The sequence below is a fragment of the Podarcis gaigeae genome (assembly GCF_964106915.1).
Source record: "Podarcis gaigeae genome assembly, chromosome: 5".
In the NCBI taxonomy this organism is placed as follows: domain Eukaryota; kingdom Metazoa; phylum Chordata; class Lepidosauria; order Squamata; family Lacertidae; genus Podarcis; species Podarcis gaigeae.
The window spans coordinates 30,556,323-30,582,829 of record NC_139681.1 but is presented as its reverse complement, the minus strand read 5'-3'; the positions used below and the strand labels follow the sequence as shown (position 1 = coordinate 30,582,829).

At 41.9% G+C, this 26,507-nt stretch overlaps 2 protein-coding genes across 2 annotated transcripts; both read right to left on the bottom strand.

Moving 5' to 3' along the window:
- Positions 1-1,456: 1,456 nt before the first annotated feature.
- KIFBP (kinesin family binding protein) lies at positions 1,457-10,834 on the bottom strand. Its single transcript, XM_083740602.1, has 7 exons — positions 10,348-10,834; positions 8,762-8,860; positions 5,800-5,879; positions 5,535-5,718; positions 4,882-4,966; positions 4,213-4,322; positions 1,457-2,873 (listed from the first exon to the last, which is right to left on the bottom strand). Exons 1-7 carry the CDS (start codon positions 10,732-10,734, stop codon positions 1,995-1,997), a joined length of 1,824 nt encoding a protein of 607 aa, XP_083596728.1. The 5' UTR covers positions 10,735-10,834; the 3' UTR covers positions 1,457-1,994.
- Positions 10,835-13,053: 2,219 nt separating this feature from the next.
- On the bottom strand, positions 13,054-26,192 carry LOC310845511 (nucleolar RNA helicase 2-like). Its single transcript, XM_083740599.1, has 15 exons — positions 25,684-26,192; positions 24,393-24,650; positions 22,824-22,899; positions 21,371-21,549; positions 20,971-21,088; positions 19,789-19,974; positions 18,894-19,039; positions 18,390-18,539; positions 17,875-18,036; positions 17,509-17,628; positions 17,314-17,387; positions 16,396-16,555; positions 14,870-15,004; positions 14,099-14,143; positions 13,054-13,316 (listed from the first exon to the last, which is right to left on the bottom strand). The coding sequence occupies exons 1-15, from the start codon at positions 26,104-26,106 to the stop codon at positions 13,128-13,130; spliced, it is 2,421 nt and encodes an 806-aa protein (XP_083596725.1). The 5' UTR covers positions 26,107-26,192; the 3' UTR covers positions 13,054-13,127.
- Positions 26,193-26,507: the final 315 nt, after the last annotated feature.

Sequence of the window (26,507 nt, the reverse complement as noted above, 5' to 3'; positions counted from 1 at the left end):
CCATCAGATATTGTGTACTTAAAGATTGTCAAAAAGCTGCTGATGAAGTACTTCACCAAAGACTCCTGAGTAAGCTTAACAGTCATGAAGTAAGAGGACAGGCCCTCTTGAGGATCAATGATGGTTAAGAAACAGGAAGCAGAGAGCAGGAATACATGGGACTTTTCTCCTAATGCAGGGGATGGGGAAAGTGGAGTCCCTAAATGATTAGTATTGGGTGGGACCTGTGCTTTTTATTTAATTATCTAGAAGTCAGGGTGAGCAGTGAGGTGGCCAAATTGCTTTGGATGTTTAAAACAAAAAGTGATTGAAAAGATCTCCAAAGGGAGCTCTCCAAACTGGGTGAATTATACTAAAATAGTAGGTGTATTTTAGTGTAAGTGATGCACACTGGGGCAAAAACAAACCAACAAACCAACCCCTGACTTCATATATAAGCTAATGGGAGTCTCAGCTGCTGCTGACTGACCAGGAACAAGACCTTGGGGTTGCAGACGACAGCTTGATGGAGATGTTGACTCCCGTGTACAGCAGCTGTGAAAATGGCAATGTCCATGTAAGGCAGCATTAGGAAAGAGGTTGAAAATGTAACTGCCAATGTCATAAGGCCGCTAGATAAATCTATGGTGTGACCACACTGGGAATATTATGTACAGTTCTGGTCACACTTCAAAAGAGACATTGTAGAGCTGGAAAATATTCAGGAAAGAACCAGAAATGATCAAGGGACTGCAGCAATTCTCCAATGAGGAAAGATTACATTTGGGGCTTTTTAGTCTGGAAAATGGCAAGTATGTGGGTGGGGGAGAACAAGACAGAAGTGTTTAAAAGTATGCATGGTTTGGAGAAAGTGGGTAAGAAAAAGTTTTTCTCCCTCTCTCGTAACACTAGAATTCATGGGCATCCAATGGAGCTCCATGTTGGAAGATTGAGAACAGACAAAATAAAGTACTCCTTCACATAAGAGGCATAGGCAAATTCATGGAGGAGTGGCTGCTAGCCATGATGCTTAGATTCTAACCACTGCTGGAGGCAGTATGCCTCTGAATACCAGTTTCTGGGGGTCACAAGCGGAAGAATGCTGTTGTATTCATGTCTTACATGCTAGTTTCCCATAGATATCTGACTGGTCACTGTGAGAATAGGATGGTGGGCATTTCTTAATTTCACCTCTCCCTTTCAAAAACCACTATTAATAAGAGAATATGCCATTGAACATAGATGTGAGCTGCCAGAGAATCTTTGCTTTTATTGTCTTTAAAAGTTGAACTCTAGTCCTTACAGATGGGAATATGAACTTCAGTTGCAGGATGGGACTAACAAGAGTCCTGGCCTATGGTTTGGTAGTAGCTGGAATGTATTTAAGACTCAGGCTGTAACTTGTGGAGAAAAACTGGAACAGGTTCCTACTGCCAAACAGGTCACAACACACACACAAAATGATGGCAAGAGAATATGCAATCAGGCATGTTTGTTTATTGATCCTATTTAACAGGATTCAAAAGGAGGACAGCTAACATATACAAAAATAAATATGACGGCATTAAATTAGAGATATGTTAAGGTTTTTTTCAGGGACTGTTAATGAGGAAAATAAATTCCACCTACCTAAGTCTCTATTTTGTGGGGATGGATTGGGCTGTAAATACAATGTACTCAAAAAGTTCCCTTTTGGAAGAAACAGTTGGAGAGCAGCACTACAGTTGGAAACTGGACCACGTTGTGGAAGGAGAAAAATAAGGCAGGAAGGTGTTCATGTCAGTACGGAGCAAGCAATACAGAGCACCAGTTGACCATTCACTGTATACTTAATATTGAAGTGTGGGAGAATTACTACACTTGACAGTTTTCCATTTTATACGGGTTCTATGCTGCCTGTCACAGTGGGAGCACACAACAGATGTCGGATGACTACAAGGCAACTGCCATAAGGGAAACTGTCTCTTTGGACAGCGATTGTGTTAATATTGCACATTTCCACAGGAGGAAGGAGTTTAAGTGAAAGTAGAAAGCTTGGCTCTTAGCCTTTCCATTCTTGTTGGGAGAAGCCCAACCATCTCTCTACTGAGCTCTAGCTCAGTTTCAATGGCCTGGACGGCATCTGTGTGCTTCTCGCAGTAGTCTACCAAAAACGAGTAATATTCCAAGGAAGTCTGCATGTTCTCCAACTGTTTCTTGCCATCTGAAGTAATAAGCTTGCCATAAAGGCGGGCAATATGGAATTTGGCCACCATTGCAGGGCGCAGGACATCCTCCTCTAGGGTCTCGGGGAAAATCTTATCAGGGTTCCTCAATGAATCCAAAAAGAGTTCATAGTATTTCATGGCCATCTGAGCAAGAGAATTTATTTTCTTTATTGTGTGGGAGTCAAGTTCCTCTAGCTTATTTCCAATGGCCACTTTTAAATCCATCATCTCGTAATAGGTGTCAGCTAATTCAAACTGAAGCTGCCTACTGAGCAGAAGGTAATACTGAGGGTTTAAGCCAGCATATATGGGCTCCAGCATATCTATCCTGCGCTTGTGCATCTTGCAACGCCTCTCATAATCTTCTTCAAAGAATGCCAGCACCTTGAACAAGGCACTGTGATCCTGAAGAATTTCAATGTGGTCAGTGACATACCCATCTACCTGAAAGAAATCTTTTGCTTCATTGACATAATTCTGACCCACTAAGAAGACTTCTCTAGCTTCTTTGAAGTCTAGTGGAAACACACAGCTCACTTTTTCTTCCATGGCCAAAATAGAGTCACACAGATCACTAGTTCCAAACAGAACAGCCTTCTTCCTGTCCTCTTCCTTCTCATCCTCCTCTTTCTTCTGCTGGGCTTTAAGCTCTGACTGCCTGTCTGGATCCAGCTCCCCAATGTTGTCCTAAAACAAGAACACACAGTGTGAAATACTTCACCATGAGAGGTCAAAAAACTAGATACCACCAATTTGATAAATTAATCATGTTCACAGTTGCAACTTCTGTTACTCCTATGTTTGCATGACAGAAAAATACATGTTTTGGATTTCTAGAAATTATTTAGTACTTCCATATATGATTCTTATTTATTTTTATAATTCAATGGAAACACAAGCTGAGCTTATAGCAGCAACTTAGTGGAGGAGGCATTTTAAAGAGGTTTCAACAATTCTCCAAGCAGTAACTCTGAGATATTTTCCTTGACTTCATTTAAGTATTTCACAGCAAGTGGTTGTCATTCTTGAATTTTTTGTTAAACCACTCCCAATATATCTGACATCTTGTAGGGTTCTCTTTTTCCTTTCCTATCCATTGTTAATACTACAGTGGAACCTCGGGTTGTGGACGTAATCCGTAATGGAGGCACATCCACAATCCGCAGCGTTCGCATCCTAAAGCACCATGTCTGTGCCGGCGCGATTTGGCGCTTCTCCACATGTGTGAGCGGTGAAACCTGGAAGTAACCCGTTCTGGTACTTCCAGGTTTCCCACGGTCCGCAACCTGAAAACATATAACATGCAACAGCTGTAGGTATGATTGTACTGTGTTATCAGACAGTAGGAACTGCTTTCCCGAATTGAAAATCTCAACAGCTTATGTATGCTGCTAATATTTTACTGTTATCTTAATGGTGTTTTGTGATTCATAATGATATTTTCTTATTTATTTTTTAAATTGCTTTGGGGTCACTTGGGACAAAAAGCAGTATATAAGCACCACAACAATTAAGGAAAACCAAACAAGGCATTGGAAATTACACAGCTGATTTTTTAATAGATGAGATATTGACATCTTCACGGCCACTGGGACATATGGGAATACCTGCCGGTTTGCCTATCTCAACTGCTAAATATCCACTCTGACAGGACAATAATAGGCAAGCAGAAAATTACCGAAGAAGTCAAAGGGTAAAACTGTGTAAACACAGAGTATGCACCAATGGCAGACTAGCTTTAACAAAGAAAACTCTGCTTTCTTGGTTAGGTAATGTATCTAGCCCCTACTGAACCCATTTGGATACTATCAGTAAAGCATCAAGGCCCATGATGAAATCAAGGTGATATGGACAAAAATGGCAAACACAAGATTAAGTGTTCTACTGCCCAAGCAGAATATTGTGACTTGTGACTTACATTTACTATTCCCTTAAGTCTCAGTACCACTAGCAGCTGTTGCGACTACTGTGTTTAGTTACTCCTGCAAATGTTAAAAAGGTTATTTGCACTCCGTTTCTTGATTACCTCAAGCAATTTCCTGGCTCCCTGCAACAAGTTCAAGCAGTACTTAATCCAACACCTTGCAATTTCAGCTCTTCTCTGTCGAAGGTCTTGTTGATCTTGTTCTGTTTCATCTGATTTAAAATATTACAATATTCATTAGGCTAGTTGACAGATTTTGAAAAGCCATCTCCGGGGGGGGGGGGGGGGAGGAATAAGTTAGCCACTTAAAATTTCCTGAAGGACTACACAGAATTCAAGTAACTAATATTACTGGAATCTATTAAATGGTTAGGAGGAGGAAGGTTTAACTTTTGGCCATAATATTTTCTAATCCTGATGCTTTTCCATACTGTAACGGGGATCAAACAGCCTCAAGATACTTCTACTGGAAATGGAGGGAGACATTTAATTTCTATTCAGGAAAACAGGGTGTAAAGAACATCTTAGAACACAGTTTTCATAACATCGCTAAAATAGTTTAAGCATTTATAGCATCAACTGTCCTAAAAAGTAAAAAATGAAACAGCGAGGTATACTACCAATACAACTTATAGCAGGTTATAGGCAGCTGCAAAAATACAAGAGGTGGGACACCTGACTGTCAATAATACATGTGAAAAGGATGTAAGGGTCTTAGTAACCCATATAACTCAAAGCCACTACAGTGAGGATTAAAATGAGATGACTTACTGTCCTCTGCAGATGGCACCTGTCCAGCTTGGCCAAAGATGACACTGGCAGCTGCTAAACAATGCCTCGACTCCATGAAACATTGCTGTAAGGAGAAGACATGGTGGTGTTTGTTCCGGCACACAGTAAGATATTTTTCTCTTAAGAATGAAATAATTCAGTTGCCCAATTGTTTGCCCAAATGCGTGATCTTTGAAGGATCTGGGGATATAATCTGGCAATGCTGTATAGTAAGAAAGCTGAGGACAAACAGGTAAAGGTCTTCTAAGGAGTCTCCCCACCCTTACATACACACTCATATCATAACAAATTTGAGGAATAAATTCCTCTAATGCACTTCTCCTGAAACATGACCTTTTTGTTATTCATGTTTTTGGCTGTGAGTTTGACATCTGTAAATGCCAACAAAGCTAGGAAAGAACATTGACTTACAAAATGAATGAGGCAAGTTAGTCATGACTTTCAGTCCCATGGATTTCAAAGGGAAATTAAGTGCAATTAACTTAGTGTGGAAGATGATGCAACCCAATGCCTGCCAATAAGACTCATACCACAGATAACAATAGCTTTTTGAAAGCTGGTCAAATAGCAACTCTGACATTGGTAGCACCTTAACAAATTAGGTACACTGAAGAAAACATTGAAGTGACTACCTTTGTGAGATAATACTGAGACAAAGTAGCTGCATTGAGAGCCCATTCTACTGGATAGTAGCCACTATATTCAAGCTGCCGTTTAAGGGTGGTATGGCAATACTGTGCAGCCTTCTCAATCATCTCCAGGTGCTGGTAGACTTGGGCCAGATAATATAATGTATGAGTATAGACTTTCTCAAATCTGGGGAAACAGAGGGTTTAGATTTAATTTTAAGACACAAAACACCCCTCCCAATCTCTGACTTTACAATTCAACATATACCTTTTTGATCTTTCTTGGTCAGTAAGTTTCTCTTCTTCATCCATAAAATGTTCACTGGAATCAAGCGGGGGATTCCCATTCTACAAAACATAACATATACAAACTTAATAAATACATACAGTGGATTTGTGCTCTCTACAGGCTGCACTTTGGTACTGCAGAGAATATTAAGTTAAGATGCATCCAGAAATATGTTCTTATTGCACAAATCATCTAAGTATCAGGACATCCAACCAGAAGACATATCTCTTTCTTTAAAATCTGTGTTTTTCACTATTGTTTTGTAGAACCTGTAATCATGCATCTCTAACTGCACATTCTTCTAAAAACCTGTTCTATCCTCTTGAACAGTTGCTTATTGAACTCTGCAGCACTGACAGAAAGAATATGATGCATTTAAACAAGAGTTTCAGTAAATGCAACAATATAGAAAAAAAGAAAGAAAGTTTACCTCAATGAACAAACCAGAAACTCTGGAAGAATATGCTTTCAGAAATTTTTGCTTTATGTGCTACTCAATGCACTCAAGACAAAAGTGGTTGCAACTAGATACAAGACATCACACAGAAGTAAAAACAACACAAGAGAAATATATCCCTGAACGAACAGCATATTTAATATTGAGATCCAGTTATTAGTTCAAGCTCTTGAACAACTCTAGAGCACAAAGTAGTCACATGTCCCTGTTATAAATTTATTTCTCAAGCTTAATTTGTAGCTGCTTTTATTCTCTTTGCAAATCACTAAGGCGGCTTCTTTTTTTCTGCTTGGGAACTGGCGGGATAGCGGCAGACGCAATTTTGAGATAGCCCTATTTTAATTGGTGTAGACCTGGGGCTAACAGAGATAGAGGAGTTTGCAAAATCAGGGAGAGGGCAGCAACTGGCCCCCACATATCACAAATTTCTACCTTTAATAAGTTACTTTGAGGGCATAATTGCTGAAAAGCAAGATAAATTTTTTAATAACAATAAATAAGACCCATATGTATAGTTAACAAATCCAACAAAAGGTTTCTGGAATTATGTTCTGAATACAAATCTGGTTTCTCTAGCTCCATTTCACTTTAGGTCTTTCTGGAGCTGCAAACCCTTCCATCATTATAAGTGTGATTAACAAGTCTGGACTCCCAGATTTCTTTTGCCACCACTACCCAACTACTACCTCACCTCTTCGGCAGGGTGAACTGTAAGTGCTTTCAAGTGAAACTCAAACCAGGGCAGCTGCCTACAGTCACCTTTATCTCCCTGTCACTGAGTTGCAGCATTAAACCTGTCAATTCCTCAATCATTTTGTGGCCCTATGTCTGCATGTGTAGCATAAACCACTGGCCAAGCACAGAGGGACAGCTGCTCCTCGCACTGTCAAAGTATCTGGTTAAATAACAGGTTCAGAATTAAGAAGCTTTATTAAGATCAGGGACAGAGGAAAATGGGGGAGGGAAGAGACAGTTTCATAAAGAAATTAAAGCAGCTTCCTCTCTAAATAACCTATGACATACAATATCACAATGGTATCTTAAATGCACTTGCAAGGGTGAAAAATCACCCATCATATTTGGAAGAAGGCAACAATTCTTATTTTCAACCATGTAAAACTAAGGGAAATGAGTTGACAGGGTGTGAGACATTTAACCTCAAATCAAGGATGATCAAGTGGGACTGGACACACCTCCCAAGGCAGGGTTTTGACACTAGGGAGATGACAGGTTTAGCATGAACATAAACCAGCACACAGGAAGCTGAGCCACTGGTACCTAGATTCAACAATCCAGGAAGAACACTCTAAATGTGACAGGTAGGTTGTTAAGAAGCAGAGGAACTACGGTGGATTAAACAAGAAGGCAGGCATGTTCTTCTCAGGCCTTTCTCCAAAGCATCATCATCTCTAGTCAAAAGCAAATTCAGCAAAATAAGACAAGAGCGTAAATATGAAACAAGTGAAATATTTTCAGCATCACTTTTTAGAATTTGCCAAAGTGCAGCACTCCACTGGTTTCATAGAAGCCATGTCGGAGAATGAACAAACACTGGAAATGCAGAAAGGCAGTGCAGTGCATAAATAGCGCCCCCGAGGGTATAACAAAGGCTCCATTGTGCTAATGCTATGGCACAGCAGAGTCAACAACATAGAAGGCTGCTTGTTATGCATAAGGAGTTTAGCTTGTTAGAAGTCCTCCTGAAATACAGAAAAGCTCTTTTTTAGAAAACTAATTCTGCACTGCATTTTAGCCATACAGCAATAAGTCAAAGTGTTTTTAGAATTTTCCAGTTATTATAACTAATAATGGAAGTACCCCTAAGCTGTTTTATAGATGTTTTATGTGGTTACAGAGGGATGAAAGCACAGCTGCCATTGTGAGTTGACGCTGATTTTCTAGTCAGCTGTTTGCACAGAACACTCTGCATAAATGCCAACCATTTTGAAGCTATCTAGAAATGATATCTGTACAGTAGATATATTTTTCACTTAGTACTATAATTATTTTTCAGAATTCAGGCATCAAAACTCCTGACAACACATATATTGTATCAAAATGTCTCATTTTATAACATGAGAAAACAGGCCTCTCAACTTGCAAAGCTCAGTAACAATTACCGTATTTTTTGCTCTATAAGACTCACTTTTTCCCTCCTAAAAAGTAAGGGGAAATGTGTGTGCGTCTTATGGAGCGAATGCAGACTGCGCAGCTTTCACAGAAGCCAGAACAGCAAGAGGGATTGCTGCTTTCACTGCACAACGATCCCTCTTGCTGTTCTGGCTTCTGAGATTCAGAATATTTTTTTCTTGTTTTCCTCCTCCAAAAACTAGGTGCGTCTTATAGAGAGAAAAATACGGTAATCCAGAAAGCCTGTTTATTATTTAATGATTGCAACTCATTGATATTAGAACTTGAAATCAAATACGCCTTGAGGTGCCACCACATTACAGAAATATAAGACGTGCTCATACAACACTTTACCTCTTTCATGTACTGATTATATAAAGCCTCTGCAGATTCCAAGTAAGTCTGAGCTGTTTTAATGTTATCTCTTTCTGACCACAGGATGCCCAGGTTATTCTACAAAAGAAGAGGGAAATTGAAACATTTTTTGTAAAGCTATGAATGGCACAAATCCACCATCAATGAATAGGGAAGAGGGGTCACCCCCTTACATATTATACAAGAACCAGACTTATACTATACTTATTCCTAACACCCTTAACAAATTACTGTTGGAAGAATTTTTGGGGGAAGCCTTAAATATGCTGTGTACACACAGCCTGCTACTGGCACACAAATTATTTTGATCCACAGACTCTCTTGAGTGGAGTTACTCAGCTCTCAAACTGCAATAGTAAATAATCACTGTAAGCACATGAACTGCAAATTTGTTTTTCATTTCTTGAAGTAACAGTGTTACTGCCTTGCAAACCTATATTCCAGAGGATGGTCTGTCATCACCATCAGCTCAACCCTCCCTTAATACTTTGCACCGCAGCACTGCATTTCTCCACTTTGACACATGCCACGCCCTTGCACTAAAACAAGAAGAACAGACACATGGCTGCAGCAGCAACAAAACACAGAAAGTCTTCTGGATTTCCAACACTGATATGCAGTTTCAACAATACTTCTATAGAATGGGTAACAGTTCAAAGGCTATCCTTACAAAAAGGCAAAACAATGAGAAGAATGGGGAGGAAACAACTTCATTCATTGATGGATTTTAAAAGTGTGGACAGTTAATGTTTGTTATGTAACATTCCACACATCTTTTGGAGGCATCATCCAGTACTTCAACAGGAGTTCCAAAGTGCCAAATCAAATAACTTGGATCTTGAGATCCTGTGAGTTAAGTTACTGACAAAAATCTCTGTTCAAAGAAAAGGAGAGAAGGAAAGAATATTTTTTGCTGATTTCCCCTTTCCTCCCCCCCCTTCTAATATGGAGGAACACCGGAAGTGTGGGAAGAGGTGAAGGAGGATGAGAGAACCAGCAAACGTTGCCTGCTCTCTTCCGCTAGCCATTAGATCCGACTTTGGATCCAAGCCAGCATATTATTCGTCTTAGATGCCTATTATGCATCGACTAGATTTCATAATGAGGAGAGATGCCGCAGAATCGATTAGGCTAACAAAACTAAAAACACAGCCATTTCCGTAAGGAAAATTGCACAGGTCAGGAAAGCTCATTCTCCCCAGTTGATTTCTGACTTCCAAATGATGCCATCCCCCAGGACAAACGGTGACTGCCCCGGCCCGAGAAAACCTTTGCTGTTAAGATAGGTGGGCGATGAGTGTACACACTGCGCCACGTGCCCGGGCTGATGTTTAAATGCCCCGGCAAGTATGCGGCACTCTGTGGTTTAGGAACCTGCAGTATCCCACACACCGCAAGCGCGAGCGACGCAAAGAGGTTTGGCGCGCGTGTGCTGGGGGGGTGCACACGTTCATGCACCCTGTTTCTTATCCACCGCTCATCGCAGTTGTGGGTCTGAGCCCCCTTTTGGGGTGAGCTATTGCGGGAGGGGGAGCGACCGACAACCCCCTCCTTCCTTGCCCCACCTGGGCCTGGATGTAGAGGGAGACGCACTCCCGGGAGAGGCGGTGAGGCTCCAGCAGCTGCGCGCACTTCACCAGGTGCTCCTCGCCGGCCGAGTACTCCTGCGTGTCGGTGTGGTTCACCCCGAGCTCGTACTCCACGGCGGCCAGCGCCACGGCGCGCTGCCGCTCCCGCTCGTCGGCCCCGGCCGCGCCTCCGCCGGCGCCTCCCGGGCTGCCTTCCGCCTCCTCGGAGCCCAGCTGCTGCTTGATGCCTTCCAGCAGCTCCCGGGCGCTGTACTTGGAGCGGTACGGCTCCGTCTCCGGGTCTTTCTTGGACTCCACGTAGGAGAGGTTGACGGCGCTGCGGAACTTCTCGCACAGCGAGGCCCACTCGGCGGGGGTCGCCATCTTCCCACTGAACGGGCTGCTGCGCTTTCCTCGCTCGTCTCTCGCCTCCTCCACTCGCTCTCTCTCTCCCGATCAGTTGGCTTTATGCCCGCCCAGAACCCTCCCGAAGGGTAGTCCGCATGCGCGTCAACCTCGTCCCCTCAGTTAAAATGGAGGCGCGGGGAGCGGGTGACGTCACGGGCGGCCGAGGGACGAAGAGAAGGGAGCAGAGGCCGCGGTGGGCGCCAAAGGCCGCGCGCGCGAAAAGACCGCGACTGCAGAGGAAATTGGGCTCAAGCGTAGTTTTGTGGTTATCTCTGTTAGGGGGAATAGGGGTCTCCCAGGAACTCCTGGCACCCTACAAGCTATCGCTTAGGAAGGATATTTGCGGGGGTGGGAAGCCACCACTGTTTTTTAAAGTGTCCTTGTGTGCCACCACTCTGTCGTCTTTGGTTGAGTACTGGCTCTAGATAATTTTTCCTAGCCCAGAGATTTACAGTGGTTCCTAATTTGGAACACAAAACCCTCAAGAAGCGGGGAGCGAACCCAGAATACCCATGGTTTAATATTTAAATATAAAACCTTTACCAGACTGGTCAATTAACTTGGGAAGAATATATTCCCCACAATCGAATGTTGTGATTTTGCAATCTTGTGTTGTTTTATTTACTGATCAATGACACGTCTCCTCTTATACTCCTCTGTATGATGCATTTTCATGCTTTTAGAGGGCTTTGGGCAAAAAAGCAGTAAATAATAATAATAATAATAATAATAATAATGTATTATTAATGTGTATTGTTATTTTATTACCTACCCTTCACCAGGTCCCAAAATGGGTTACAGCAGTCTAAAACCAAACATTAAAAGCCACCCACACCCAGAGTGGCTGGGGAAACTCGGCCAGATGGGCAGGGTATAAATTATTAACAAATGTGTGCAGCTAATAGCTTGTTCTGGAATTTAGTGATATAAACCTGCCCTCCATTTTCAGTACTATTTCAGATTCACAGGGTTGTGATAATGTGATTGGCTCCGAGGCGGGGTGGGGTGGGTGGGTTGCATTCCATTGCAACCTACCTCTCCCACTCTCAACATTAGGTGTCCATCCCAGCTTGTGCTGCTTGTCAAACCCACCTACAACCGTGACCCACAGCAACTCTTCCCCTCACCAACCCCACACACTTACCCATTAGACCAGGAGTGGGGAACCTCTTTGGCTCCAACCCTGTGGGCCTCCTTTGACATATGGGCAGGGCAACCCGCCAGCTCATCACATGACATAACTGCAATGTCACATAAATGTGATTGTCCCACTAACATCCTGATCTGAAATATCAGACGGATATTCCCAAGCCTGCCCCAGGCCGATAGCTTCAATGTTCTTCAGTCCATCCTCCTGCTCCCCACCCCATGTCAAGAGGTGCAAAACAGTGCCAAGGCGCACCAACCCCACCTCTTCCTCACAAAGCTCCCACTTCCCTCCAGGCCTCACCAAGTCTCCCACACCGCTCAGCTGAGACCTTTTGCAAGCAGAAGACAACAGCTCAGGTGAGCTGTGGAAGGACACTTATGATAGGACAGCTCCCTGGCCACCGTACTGCTCTCCTGTCACTTCCCACCTCTTTGCCTTCTGCCACCAAAGCTGAAACAACATAGTGGGTAAAGTGGGCAGCAGAGCAGGACAGCTGATGAGCAGCTGCCCTGGCTAGTTGTAACTTTCTCCAAAGCTTGCCTGGACCACCCACTGCCACCTCCCTCCAAGGCTACTACAATGGCCTGACACCTCTCAGAAAGCTGTAGGTTGTGGTGATATCTGTCAGCAGCCAAGCAAAGTGATCATGATTATGGCCTTAAGAAAAATGTAGAAGAATGGGGTTGAGCACCACTGCATTTAGTATAGCTGGCTCCTGATCCTACACCACCATCCACTCACATTAACTAGCACAAAGGGATGGCATAGCAGCCCTTGGGTTGGATCCGGACTTTGCATTCTGCAAACAACAATGGCTCCTTCTGTCCACAGCTTTTTTATCAAGTGCTGAAATCCTGCTAGTGGAATGGGGGAGAGGAGAGAAGGAGGCAACATTTGTCAAATTCCCCACTCCCTGTTCAGTCCTCTAGAGCCACATATTGTTCCAGAGGATCCTCTAACCCCCCCAGAGCAATTTTTTTCAGGGGGAATTAAGCAAACTCTGGACCCAAGTCCTTATTGCAAAATTACCTAGTAACATTCAAAAGTAGAACGATTCACTCCCATTTCCCTACCCCAACAAGTGAGTTATGTGGCCAGAATTGTATGAATGAGACAAATCTATGAAAGCAATAAAAAGCACATAGGAAAGTGTAACCAACTTTACTTTTGATAAAACAAGTGATTTAGTCCCAGTTGTGTATGACATATTAACAAATGATCAAAAAGCCCGGCTATGGCTTCTTTTTTGGCCCCTGTTTCTGAATCTGTCATGCCTGTTGGAGCCGCCACCTCGCCTTCCATTCCTGAAATCCGAGCCACCACTCCGGCCGCTGTCACGTGATTCTTCAAGCTCGGGCAATTCCGTTGCCACAGAAAGTTGCCAGCGTCTTGTATCCTGCCATGTTTGCTAATAAAAAACAATTTTTTTGTTATCTCTACAATCGGCACTGAATTTACAAACCAGTATTTGCAAACATCACATAAAATAAAAGGATAGACGTTTTCTGAACTACATGGAAGATTCCCACCCCCCTGGCATCAAAGTAAGTTAAGAAAAGTATTGTTATATTGCCTCTTGACACCTCAAGGTAACCTGTTATTTCCTCCTATGTTTCTTCCATACAATGACCAACAAAAGTTGATTAAAGGAAAGTATCAAAACTTCCAAAAGCGAGCATTTCTGTAAAAAAAGAAGCCATGTTTCTTACTTTAACAAGTCTTTAGATTAGTTTCCCAAACTTGTGTTTCCAGCTGCTTTTGAACTACAACTCCCATCATCTCTAGCAAGCAAGACCAGTGGCCAGGGATGATGGGAACTGTAGACCAAAAACAGCTGGAAACACAAGTTTGGGAAACAATGGTTTAGATAACACTTTATAAATGTTATTCAGCCACTGCCTCTAGTTATTGGAAATAATCTGATAAAATAAGGTACATGTTTTAACCACATGATGGTGTTGCTCTGAATGGAATGGAATCTCAGACAAGAAGTATTTAATGATAAAGAAGAGTAGAAACTATCAGGTTCCATTTCACCCCTTGATTAAATTTCTTAAAACCAATTTCTTCCTAAAATGCAACATTTCCAATTTAATGTGTTTATAGTGATAGCAGGTCGTATTTCTTCATTTATGCATTAATAATAAAGTGGGGAAAAACTTAAAAATCCATTAAGTAACAATTTCTCACCTGTACTTTATTTAGTTCAGCAACAGGAATATCAAAGCACACACCCTGAATACAAGAGAGAGACACTGACTGTCAGGCATTAAACAAAGAATCTGCAACACTTTGAAGAAGGCAAACTTATTAGTTCACATATTAAGATGCAACAGTAAGTGCCTGACAAAGTGCTGGCATTTGATTTGTACAAAAAATTATAGAGCAGCGTCTAAGTGAATAGTTCAGGTACTGGCGAAGGCCAAGTATTTTACAGACCAGCATTCAGAACCAGAAAAGGCTACTAGTTTGATGAGGATAAACACAGATGGCTGGTTTTTTAATAACTAAACACAAGTCAAATGGAGAAGGAGAAAAGGATTTGTCAGCCATTAACATTAACCAGAAGTAATAACTGTACAGTACTTGAAAAATTCCCTGCAAAAATATGAAGTGTACACAAAGAAGTGCTGGTATTTTATTCCGTCACTTATAAAGCAGATCAAATAACCCTTACTACCTAACATTTAATGAATGTTAGAACATGCTCTGTAATCCTTATTCACAGCCACATAAAAGTGATGATTCAACTCTGCATATTTCCAACATAATATGTTCTATCCTATGACAACACTAACTCTAATTATAAAAGTCATCCTCATATCATTTAACCAATACCATTTTGGTTTTCAAGTGCAAAACCTGTGCTTTGCATATTATCAGAACAGATGAGGAAAAACAAATACTATAAAATGCTCAACCAGCAAATACCTACAAAATGTCTAGGTCAATATTTCTTACCGTCTTCCCCTTAAGAAAGCGCATTCGGGAGACTTTGCTGTCAATGTCCTCACCCAGCTGTTCTTTCAGACCTCGCCAAGCATAGCCAATGGTGTGCATTTCTACTGAACACTGAAGTGTCATGGTCACAAAACCCTTTAAAAAAGCAAGCAGCAATAGACATTTACAGTAACAGCAGAGGGATATAACCGGTTAATTGTTAAGAGCTTTGACAAAGGTATTTACATTACAACTAATGGCTCCTAGGTTGTAGGTGGTGCAGCCTGATAAGAACATGTGCTACCGATCCTGAAAGCACCACAACTGGCTGTCAGTGAACCACCAGACCAAATTCAAGGTGTTAGTAGAGTACTAGCCTATATAAAGCCCTAAGTGGCTTGGGGCCCAAGTATCTAAGAGTGCCTTCCCCAATATCAACCATATTTGGACCTTACAATCAGTCAAGACCTTGTTGGTGTTGTCAATGGGGGCTATCTGGTAGGGGGTGATGCACGACAGGGCCTTTACAATGGAAAGATTTATCCTATCTCTGTTTGTGGAATGCTTTCCCCGAGGAGATTCCCCTGGCACCTTCATTATACAACTTTAGGCACCAGGTGAAAACATTCCCATTCAACCAGGCTTTTGGCTGACTGACATCCTATATATTGTGTTTTTGAGAGGGAGTTGGGGTTATTGTTTTGTTCCTTGTTTTTATTATGTGTTTTGTGTTTTTATCTTGTATTTTTATGCTGTGAACCACCCTAAGATCCACAGATGAAGGGTGAGGTATTAGAATTTGATTACTATTATTATTAATAAAAACTACATAGGGTACAAAAAGGGTTCCACAATAATTCAGTGAAACTACCAAATAGACTGTTTAGCTTTTATAAATCCAATCTATATTTAATTTCCTTAATACATCCTCATTGGGAGGCCAGTCATACAATTAGGGCCAGTGCAGATATAAGCAGCATTCAAATTCCAGTTAAAAGGGAATCCTGGATAACCTTAACAGTGGTTAGTATTGGTGCCATCACGAAATTCAATGTCTAAGATCCCCTGCCAAAGAAGGAATTACAGGGCCCATGCACGATCACTTAATTATGGCTCAGATATTATTCATTCATTTACTTAGTTTGTTGCATTTATATCCCACCCTTTTCTCCAAGTTCAAGGTGGCGTGTGTGGTCTTCTCCCATTTGATCCCCACAACAACCCTGTGAGGTAGGCTAGGCTGAAAGGCAGTGACTGACCCAAGGTCACTGAGTGAACTGTATGGCTGAGTGGGGACTTGAACCCTCCCAAGTCCCAGTCCTACACACTACCCATTATATCACACTGGCTAGTCCTTTGTCAAAAAGAAAATGTATTGGTACATTCAGTATGTCGGGAGGGGGTGTGTGACCTTTTGGGTGTGGCAGTTTCGCTGTGTTCTCACCCAGATAATGGAGAGTCCTTTCAGGAACGTTTGACTAGGATTATCCTTAAAATAGATCTTATTTAGACTATAAAAATGTTATGCAACTGCATGCCATATTTACCGCATCCGAGTTGAGCAAAGAACGCTGTTCAATGGCAGTAGCTCCAGAAATATGAGCCAGTGCGGCAGCCAGAGCTTCCACTGCCCCTTTTTCCTCTATCAGCCGTTCAGCTGCCGGTCGGAAGTGGTCAATGGCAGATGGAGGAACGGAATCCAAAGATCTGAGCAAAAGATTAGTCAGTGTAATGTCAACTGCTGAAATGAGAAGTGTACATTTTATAACACAGGAGATACTGAAGCTTAAACAAGGCTGCAATCCTGAATACACTTACTGGAGAGCAAACCCCACTATTTTGGGGCTTACTTCAGAACATGTACAGGATTGCAGCTTTGGAATTCTAGCGTTGTATCCAATGGCTGACAGGTGACCTGCATAATCTTCTCCTCTTCCCACTTTGCCTTCTACAAAAAGATTCTCCAGAGGTTTAGAGCTCCACTCAACAGTACATGCTGGACTACAACAGAAGTGGGTAGATAAATCATTTTCCTCTCCCCATGTTGTTCAGGCGAGTCCCCTCACTCCCCAAAACTCTGCGTCAGCCTTTTGAGGAGCATGGAGAACACAGAGGGGGAAGACAAGCTGGATGCAACCTCTAGATTATTACCCAAACTTCCCCGTATGCCTCCAGTAATTTGTTTCTTGTTTTTTCCTGACAAATTCAGATCAAATCAGTACACACCCACATACATACTCTCCACAGCTGACAAAAGTGCTGATTATCATGCTGCAAAGAAACAAAAATGTGCAACAGTGCTACTGTTCTTGTGAGCTAAAATAGAAGGCTGTGAAGCAGAATCTGTAATCTGTCTTCATTAAGTCAATATCCTGATCTGATCTTGGACAGATACGGTTAATGGAAACTCGTGACATGCGCTGGACACTACATTAAGTTCAAAATATAAACAAAGAATGAAGTACCTGAGAGCATCTTTACTGGAAGCCTTAATAATGTCCGTTGCTGTAGGAACACCCACACGTTTAAATGTAATCCCCTGAAGATAAGAGTAAGAGTATGTACATTATTCAAGTGAAAAGCCACCCTTGGAGGCACATGCCAATGGCTTAGATATACAACATATAAATGACACAAAAATGTTGGAAGAAGATAATTACCGCTTTTTGTTCTACTTGTCTCAGCTGATAATCTTCCTTGCGCTGATAGAAACAGATGCACATCCCAGTTCGGCCAGCTCGACCTGTGCGCCCAGAACGATGAATATAGGACTCTACATCCTTCACAAATGAAAAGTCGTGGGAAATGCTTATATTAATCTTACGAAAAAGCTACAGAGAAGCCAGACATTCACATTTACTGACATGCAAGAGTGCTTAGCTATGCAAAATGAAAGACAGATTGCACAAAACACTACATGTGGCATCCAATGTTGTGTGTCACTTTAAGTAAGCTACCTCTGGCCTGCAACATGAACATACAATTAAAGGGGGTTCTCTCCTTTCCACTAGGAACTAGTAATTTACCTTTGGTGGTGAACTTTGTATTACCAGATCAACCTCTGGGATATCTAAACCTCGGGCAGCTACATTGGTTGCAACCAGAACTCCAAATGATCCATTGCGAAAGCCTTTCAGTGTAACTTCTCTCTGCTTTTGTGGAATATCACCATGTAAAGACTGTGCATCCTAAGTACATAAAACAGAGTTAATGGGAGATTATTGGCAGAAGTGACAAATGACAAGGATCAGTTTCCTTCCCACCCCAAAAGCAATTTAAATGAGCTCTGACAGATCTTGGATGCAAGAGAATATTTTCCCTGAATTCTGACATACCCATTTTCTATTTTCCCCCCCTTTACATGAAAAGTGTGATGTCCAAAATATCCATAGCTGCATGAATACATTCCTGCAGAAAACAGGATACTTGCACTGTGAGACTGCCAAAATGGCATCCACTTCAGCAAGACACCCTTTCCCACAGTCAGCTCAAGCTAAGTTGAATTTGTAGCAATCCTTTACAGAAATGAGGGTCATTGCACCTGTTTTATTGAGGCATTCAGGGCCAGTTCAGTTGCTTCTTTTTTGGTCTCACAAAATATGATGGTACGTCCATGACTACCACTGTAGACTTGAATAACGTCTCCAATGACTGCAGCTCTCTGGGACCAATGACATTCAATAGCCAAATGCTGTCAGAAAATGAAATTAATGCTGGTTAGCAATAAAATAAGCTATGACTAAAGGCTAAATTAGTTGAACATTCATCCCACTAAATTCAATGGTACAAGTTAGGCTGGAATCTTAGTCCTGTTTACCTGGGAGTAAGCCCCAGTGAATTCAGTATGACTTGCTTCTAAGTTGACATGCCTAGGAGTGGGCCATAAGTTATGACTTAAATGCAATTGATTTCAGTTTGACTGAAGTATAACCAACTTTGGATCCAACCCAATTATCTTTACTGTGAGTTTGCTTGCTTTTTAAAAAAAAGAATTACACTTGGTACACACAAATTTAATCTTGTTTCACTGGAAGAAATTACTTACTTCTACATTCATTGCAGTCTTCTGAGTCTTCTTTCCAATAAGATCAATTTGCTCATATCTAGATTTCATGTATTTCTTTGCTACATCATAAACCCAATGTGGGCAAGTTGCAGAAAAGAGTAACGTCTGTGGATTGTCTTCAGAATCTTTAACACAAAACAAATATTGTGTCATACAAAGTTAAAGCAATTAAACTAATTTCCATGATTAAAAATACAGGAAAATCTATAATCATCATATCCATAATAGAGGCAAAAACGCCACTCAGAATAAGAGAAGAAATTACATTAACATTTGTGCACTCTTACTTCCTGATAATTCTCAACATGTGCACTCAAGGTATTAATATTCAACAGACGCAGATGCAGACTATAAAATAGAAACCCAAATGAATGCACATCTCTTGTATATCCAGTGTCTCATGCTTTACTTGTGAGCATTTTCCTGTTCTACTTTTAATAAGCTCCAATTAAAAAAAATATTGAAATGCCATTAGGAACACAATCCCATACCAAACCTTTTTAGAGCATCATTCCCTTTTAGAAGCAATGTGTGACACTGGGTATTTCAAAATGCTTAAAAATAACTTTTAAATCTAAAACTAAAGTATCATAATAATTTTAACCCAATGTACATATAGCTCATTTTTTTTTCATTTATATGCTATATTATGCACTGGGCTCAAATTATATTTAAAGTCCTCTGACACTGAAAGAGAGTAAGACTAAATTGCTTTCAAATTTAATCCTCCACTACAGATTGACCAATCCTCCACAGGTACTTTCAATTCATGTGAGAGACTAAGGTGGACAGCACAGTGTCTGCTGAGCAAACAGATCCAGATACAAAAGAGCTCTATGGCTTGCCATGACAGGTGAACAGATGAAGTAGTTACCTTTTTTATAAGCATATGCTAAAATTTCCTCTACTTGTTCCGCAAATCCCATGTCCAACATCTGGTCAACTTCATCCAGGACAACATGCTTTAGATTGGAAATGTCCAATTTGTTATTTTGAAGATGGTCTTTAATTCGACCTGGAGTCCCAACCAGGATGTCAATGCCATTACGCATAAGATCAACTGAGAAGGAAAGTTAATGTTGATTATGTATTAAATTGCTAAAGAATTAGTTTCACGAATTGTGACGAAATGCCATGTGAAGATGAAACAGCTCTGCAGCACATTTCTAAAAAGCGGTTTCCTGTGACCCATGATCATATCTACGACAATGTTCTAAAGTTTGCAGGAACTACTTTGGTAGAGCCCCAAACCTTCATGCATGGTACTCTCCAAAATGTGTAACTTTAATATACATTTGGACATTTGGCAGTGCTTCCATTAATCCCTTTGCTTTAAGATATAATCTAAGGCTGCTATCCTATGCTTACTTAACCTGAGAATGAGCTGCACTGAATACAGTGGAAGTTAGTTCCACCCAAGTAAAAATACATAGGACGGAGCTGTAATTATTTTCTTCAGTTTTTGATATCCCTTCCTATTAAGCAACACTGATTTCCTATAGGTAAGTGTCAAGTTTCACCACACACCTCTGAACACAAGAAAAGTGAAACAGTGAAGTACAGTCAAACTTCGGTTATCGAACGTAATCAGTTTCAGCAGCCCGTTCAACTCTCGAAACCATTTGAAAACTAAGGCACAGCTTCCGATTGGCATCGGACATTCAGCTTCCAAAAGACGTTGAAAACCAGAACACTTACTTCTGGGTTTTCGGTGTTTGGGAGCCGAAATGTAAGGTAACGGAGGCGTTCGGGAGCCGAGGTTTGACTTTACTTCAGACTGTTGTGTTCTGTTTTTTTTGAAAGGGGGACCAGTACCACTTCAGTTTTTTAAAAAAGTACTTTTTAAAAGCAGGGATATAGAGTGAATGTATCTTTAGCACCTAATAACACACCACCAATGCTAACATTTATGTAACAAGCACTAATAGAGCCTAATCTAAAGGTAACACTATTTCTTCACATTTTAATGGTGTTTTCTCCTCAATCACACAGATAACCTTCTTTCTTTCTTTAAAGTGCTACTACCGCAAAAAAACCCACTGTTGTGATTTCTTACGTTGTCCATTGTATGCCGTTCCTCCATAGAAGCAAGCCACAGTGAGTTTCCTTGTGACATCTTTGAAGTCTCTGGCTACTTGCATTGCCAACTCTCTGGTTGGAGTGAGGACCAAAACCTAAACATTTTGTTGAAATGCAGTTAGTGTTATTTGAGTGTTGTAAAACTATGGGCTGAAATAGCCTCTTATTTAAATCTTCAGAATTTTTGCAAGTTTATTTTTACCTGAACATACACTATTATACACATGGTGGGAGATATTCAGAGCTGCATAGGTGAAAATCTCCTCCTCCTACCTGCCCAATCTGCTCTGGAGGGCCTCCCAACTTTGTGGAGCACATCTGGGGGAATTTGGTCTGCAGCAGGGGAGGGGGAAGAAGCATAAGTCAGTTTCACTCACCTTTGGTGTGCGGCCTCTTTTTCTTTCCTGGGGATCTCCCTGAAGTTTTTCAATTAAAGGAATGGCAAAAGAGAAGGTTTTCCCAGTTCCAGTCCGAGCTTGGGCTATCACATCTTTGCCATCAGAAATATGCTTGTAAGTCTTTACTTGAACTGGAAACAGGTAGGTAACTCCACGGGCTGTGGAAGAATACATTTAAGGCTTTTATATAGAAAGATGTAAAAATCATCATTATTCAACAGCTGATAATTGCTTATATGAAAAAAACCCAATTCATAGCATGAAAGTAATTCAAGTGTTTTTATTTACATATTTACAAATTGGGGAAAACAGATGTGAAGCTTCATTGAATATGTTGCTAATTACATTTCCAATGTAGATCAAGGTACTAGTCAAGCATTCTGTCTGCTTTGTTTATCTTTATTATTTAGTAATCAGGGGTTTATTGCCTCTTTAAAATGGAAGCTGCATTTAATTATTGTAGCTGATGGCCACCTATGAATTTGTCTAACCTCTCTTCAAAGTTATCTAAATTAGTAATTTAAGAAATGAATGTCATGCATTTTGAGTCGTGTAAGAAATTTTCTCTTTTTTTCTTTACTGAATCTAGTCAGTCAACTTGCACTGGATGATCAAGAATTAACACTGATAAATTCTCATACAAAAAATTTAATCATGTAAAGAATTCTGAACAGAATTTTAAAATATTTTCAAATACTTAAAGATAGAAAGAAACAACTATGATCAGGGTGGGGAAGAACCACACAGAGAAGTATACAAGAAATATTACAAAACTGTAATCTAATCACTTAATTTAGAAGAGTTTGGTAATTCTCAGGTGGAGCTGTAGTTTGGAGAGAATCATTATGATCTAAAAATTGGTCTAAAATGTTTAGAAGCTGTCTGATTTGTCATTTTCATCAGGTGTGTTAAGGTTTCCATAATTAAATGACATTACAATTGTATATATATCATTTATTTGTGCTAGAGTTTGTGAGGCTTTACCACTGCATAGCCACCACAAAAAGGTGTGAAAGGTTTTTATGCATTAAGTCAACTTCTTTCTTAAGAAAAACACATAGAATTACTATAACTGGCATTTCAGACAAACAGTTTGGTTATTATATTGAAAATTTTATTGCTATTTTATTTTCTATTCTCAGTATCAAATATGGTTGTTTTTTTCATTGTTGCTGTATACCAAGCTGTTTTCAGCTATGATTCTGAGATCTCTCTCCTTGGTGTTCACAGCCAAATTAGAATGTATTTGTAAATTTTGACTACTGTTCCAATGTGCATCATTCTGTACTTACATGGAATCTAATCTACTATTGCTCAGCCACTGTTCTAAGACATAATCAAATAACCAGTCCTGGTGAGAGCAAGATGAAAATGGGCAGGGAGGGGGGGAAGGAGTGTTCTGCTTCAGACTGTAAACATTTAAAGAACATACCTTTGAGAAGGTCAATTGTTGCTTTAGAGAGATTAAAGTTGGCAAAGTCTCCTTCCTTTTGCTCTTCAGTCAATTCCTGTTGGGATTTTTTTAATGCAAAAGATTAGTTATAGAAAAGCAATTTAAAATATTCCAAAAAGTGCTAGCAGTGCCGAAAGGAAAACAAAAACAAGCGTTTAATATATCTGGTAAGTATTTTCACAGATTCAAACATGTTGGGAGAAAATAAGGAATGGAAAGCAAGAGATACAAAGATATCCTGTACATAAGGCTCTCATAAACTTGTAGTATAGATGAACAAGAACAGAAACCTCAGTACAAAACACTTACAGCAAGCCTATTATATTGAAAGTGCATTGTCAACAGACATAATTGATCAACAGAACAGCTAAACAAGGGCAAAACATTGACGATGTGGCTCCAAACTTTATTTATGTTATGAACCCCAGAAGCTACATCATTGCGAATCAGACCACTGGTCCCTCTATCTCAGTATTTACATGGATTGGCAACAGCGTTCTGTGTTAGAGAACTTCTTCTGGGTACCCCATCTTCTAAAGCAACCACAGACATTTTGACTGCATCACCTCAATTGTGGGACTTTTGCTAGCGATGCTACCCAAACACTCTTATGTCTTTTCATTGTCAACCTTTTAAACATCAAATGAGCTGTTTTTAAATGAGCCTGGTGCTACTCATCTTGCTGTTACTGCTGTTTTACCTACTGTGGTGTTTTACTGTAGTTTCAGTCAATTTAGGAGTTAGCCGCCCCTACGTTAGAGTATTTTTTGCCATAGCATCTACAAGAACAAGGCCCTTCATCCTCAAACTGAACTCAGAAAATGGACACCTTCAGCCTGCTTACCCAAACCCTTGGGTCTGTGCACTTGGAAGTCCCAAGGTTAATAAAATGCCCTTGCATCCCCAATGGACAGAACTTTCCAATGCTGGAAAACAGATGTGTGGACTAGACTGGGAAATGAAAATATGAGGTACATTCTACTTTTAATTATTATTATTTCATCTATACTTCCCTTCAGGCAGTATCTTAAATAAATGCTGTTTCCCAGGGTGACCCACAACAAAACACCACCATAAAGTCTTTACAATAACAAAAAATGAAACATCACAATTAAAACCAGCAATTGATATAAGTAATTGAAACAGTTGAAACTTGGAACCTAAATAGTCTGGGAGAAGTTTAAAAAGTCTTCATCTGGTGACAAAAAGATTATAAAGTTGTCACCAGGAAAGCCTCCCTGTAGAGCAAGTTTACATTAACAGGGTGTCACACCAGGGAGGTACTTTTTCTCATTGCAATCTACATTTCAGGTAGCGATCCTAAGCCCCCGGGCATGGAAACACAGAAAGGAATTCCTTCATGTATCCAAGTCCCAAACCATGTTAGGACTCAAAAATTATCAACACTTTGAATTGTGCTTGGAAAAGGAATTATGACTACACCTTGCCTCAGTACATGGGTTAGTACACTTACCTTTCCCAACTTCTGCACTGAAATTCCATTGAAATTAAGTATACAAAATGAAAGGTCTGAAGGTATCATCTCACCTGATCTTGGTCACTCTCACATTCCGTATTTGATTCTTCAGTATTACCCTGCTTTTTTGACTTGCCAACCCCATTAGTGGCGGAGGATGTTGTATTGTGTTCCGCAATTATGACTTCAATGTCATCAAAAACTTCTTTCTTTTTCTTACTTTTCTTTGGTTTGGGTGGTTCCAATTCTGTATCAGACAGTTCATTCTCCTCTGTTGGTGTTTCTTTAATTTTCATTTTATGCTTTTTAGATTTATCTTTTTTATCCTTCTACAATAAACAAACAACCTCAAATTAATATGCACAGACATATCTACCCCTCCCCGGCATGGAAAAACACATTTCCCCCTCTATTATTTGAAGCTATGCAGTTCATTGTGTTTTTATGCAATTACATCCTCATGTAAAGTCCCACTGACCTCAGTGAGGCTTACTTCTGTTGCCTTTTAGAAGTAGATGGAATTTTCTATTATGTAACCCTCACCCTGGCTTTAATGTATCTTCGTGGGGGGATTGTTTGCTTGTTTGACAAGATAAAGTGAATAACAAACTTAATGAACAATAATAATAACGTACTGCTTACACGGCAATGCAGCTCAACCATGCATCTTTCGAATTACACGCAAGTACTAAGAGCATAAAGAACCTACTGGATCAGGCCAATGGCCCATCTAGTCCAGCATCCTGCTCTCATAGTGGCCAAGCAAACACCCGCGGGAAACCAGGGAACAGAGCAGGAGCACAAGGGCGCTCTCCCCTCCCGTGGTTTCCAGCAACCGGCCTTCAGAAACGCCGCTGCCTCCAACTGGGGAGGCCGAGCTTGGCCACCCGTGCCCAGTAGCCATGGATAGCTTTATCCTCCCCGTTGCATAATCCTCTCAGAAAGCCATCCAAGTTGGCGGCCATCCTCACTGCCTCCTGAGAGAGCGAGCCCCGCAGTTACAAACTATGCGCTGCGTGAAGAAGCACTTCCCTCTTTAAAAAAATAAATAAATAAGATTAGGAGTGCTTGGTTTTTTTTTTTTTTAAATAATAATTTCGGCGTGCGGGGTGAGGGGTTGTTGGAGGAGCGAAGCAAGACTGGCGAGGCCCACGTTGTTAATGGCAGCCGCGTGGCAGCGGCTCGCCCCACGCGCCCTTGCGCTTCCGAGAAGCGAGAATTCGACTACGCGGCCGCGGCTGAGGGAGAGAAGCCGCCTTTGGCTCCTCCTCCTTCTCCCGGGCCCGGCTCGCCTCTCTCCACTCGCGGCCACGAGGCCCAGCCGGCCCGGCGGCTTCTCCCCTTCTCCCTCTCCCCGGATACCTTGCGCTTCTTGCCGCTGCCCTCCAGGGCGGCCTCGGCGTCCATCGGGGTGCGGGGCTCCATCTCGTCCTCGCTCTCGTAGTCTGGCCGGGGGGCTGCGGGCATTTCCTGGGACTCTTCTCCGCTGAGGTGGTGGCACAAGCGGCTGCTCCAGGCCGACGCCGGGGTAAAAGGAAAGAGCCCCGCCCCGGCGGCGCTGCTGACGAGGAAGCGAGGCGGCGCTTGGCTGCGGGAGGCGGCTCTTGGCCAGGCCCAGCCCCGCCAACAGAGGGAGCGAAGCGTGGGGAGGCCCGGGGCTGAGGAAGCCGAGCGGTCGCTGGTGGCGCGGGGGGAGGGCAAAGCCCGGGAGCGGACGAGGCCCAAAGCCTGCAGGGCCGGCGAGCGGGCGCAGTGCTGCGTGAGGCAGCGGCCGAGGCAGCCCATTCCCAGGCGGCGAGTGCGACTGTCCCCGGCTAGCAGCTCCCGCTGCTCCGCCTCCCCTGAGGTGAAGCGCGGTAAACGGACACTCCCCCCCTCGGTGAGTCATCGCCGTCTTTCTCCGCGTTGGCTCTGCCTTTCGCCGCCGCACTAGGTGGCAGGCGAGAGGGCGGCCTCGGGGGTGAAGACGAAAGGTTTCCGTACCGTTCAGCACCGTTTCCCTCTGGCCCGAGTCCTGTCGCTGCTGCCGGAGGCCGAGCAGTAAATCCCAGCGGTGAAAAGGAGAGAGATATGTGGCAACTTGGCTGAATCAAACTGGGCTGGCACCCCTCCCCCCACTTCTCGATTATGTGCTGCAGCCACCACCGCCACCCCACTTCCCACGCTTTAAAGTAGCCGAAAGTCAA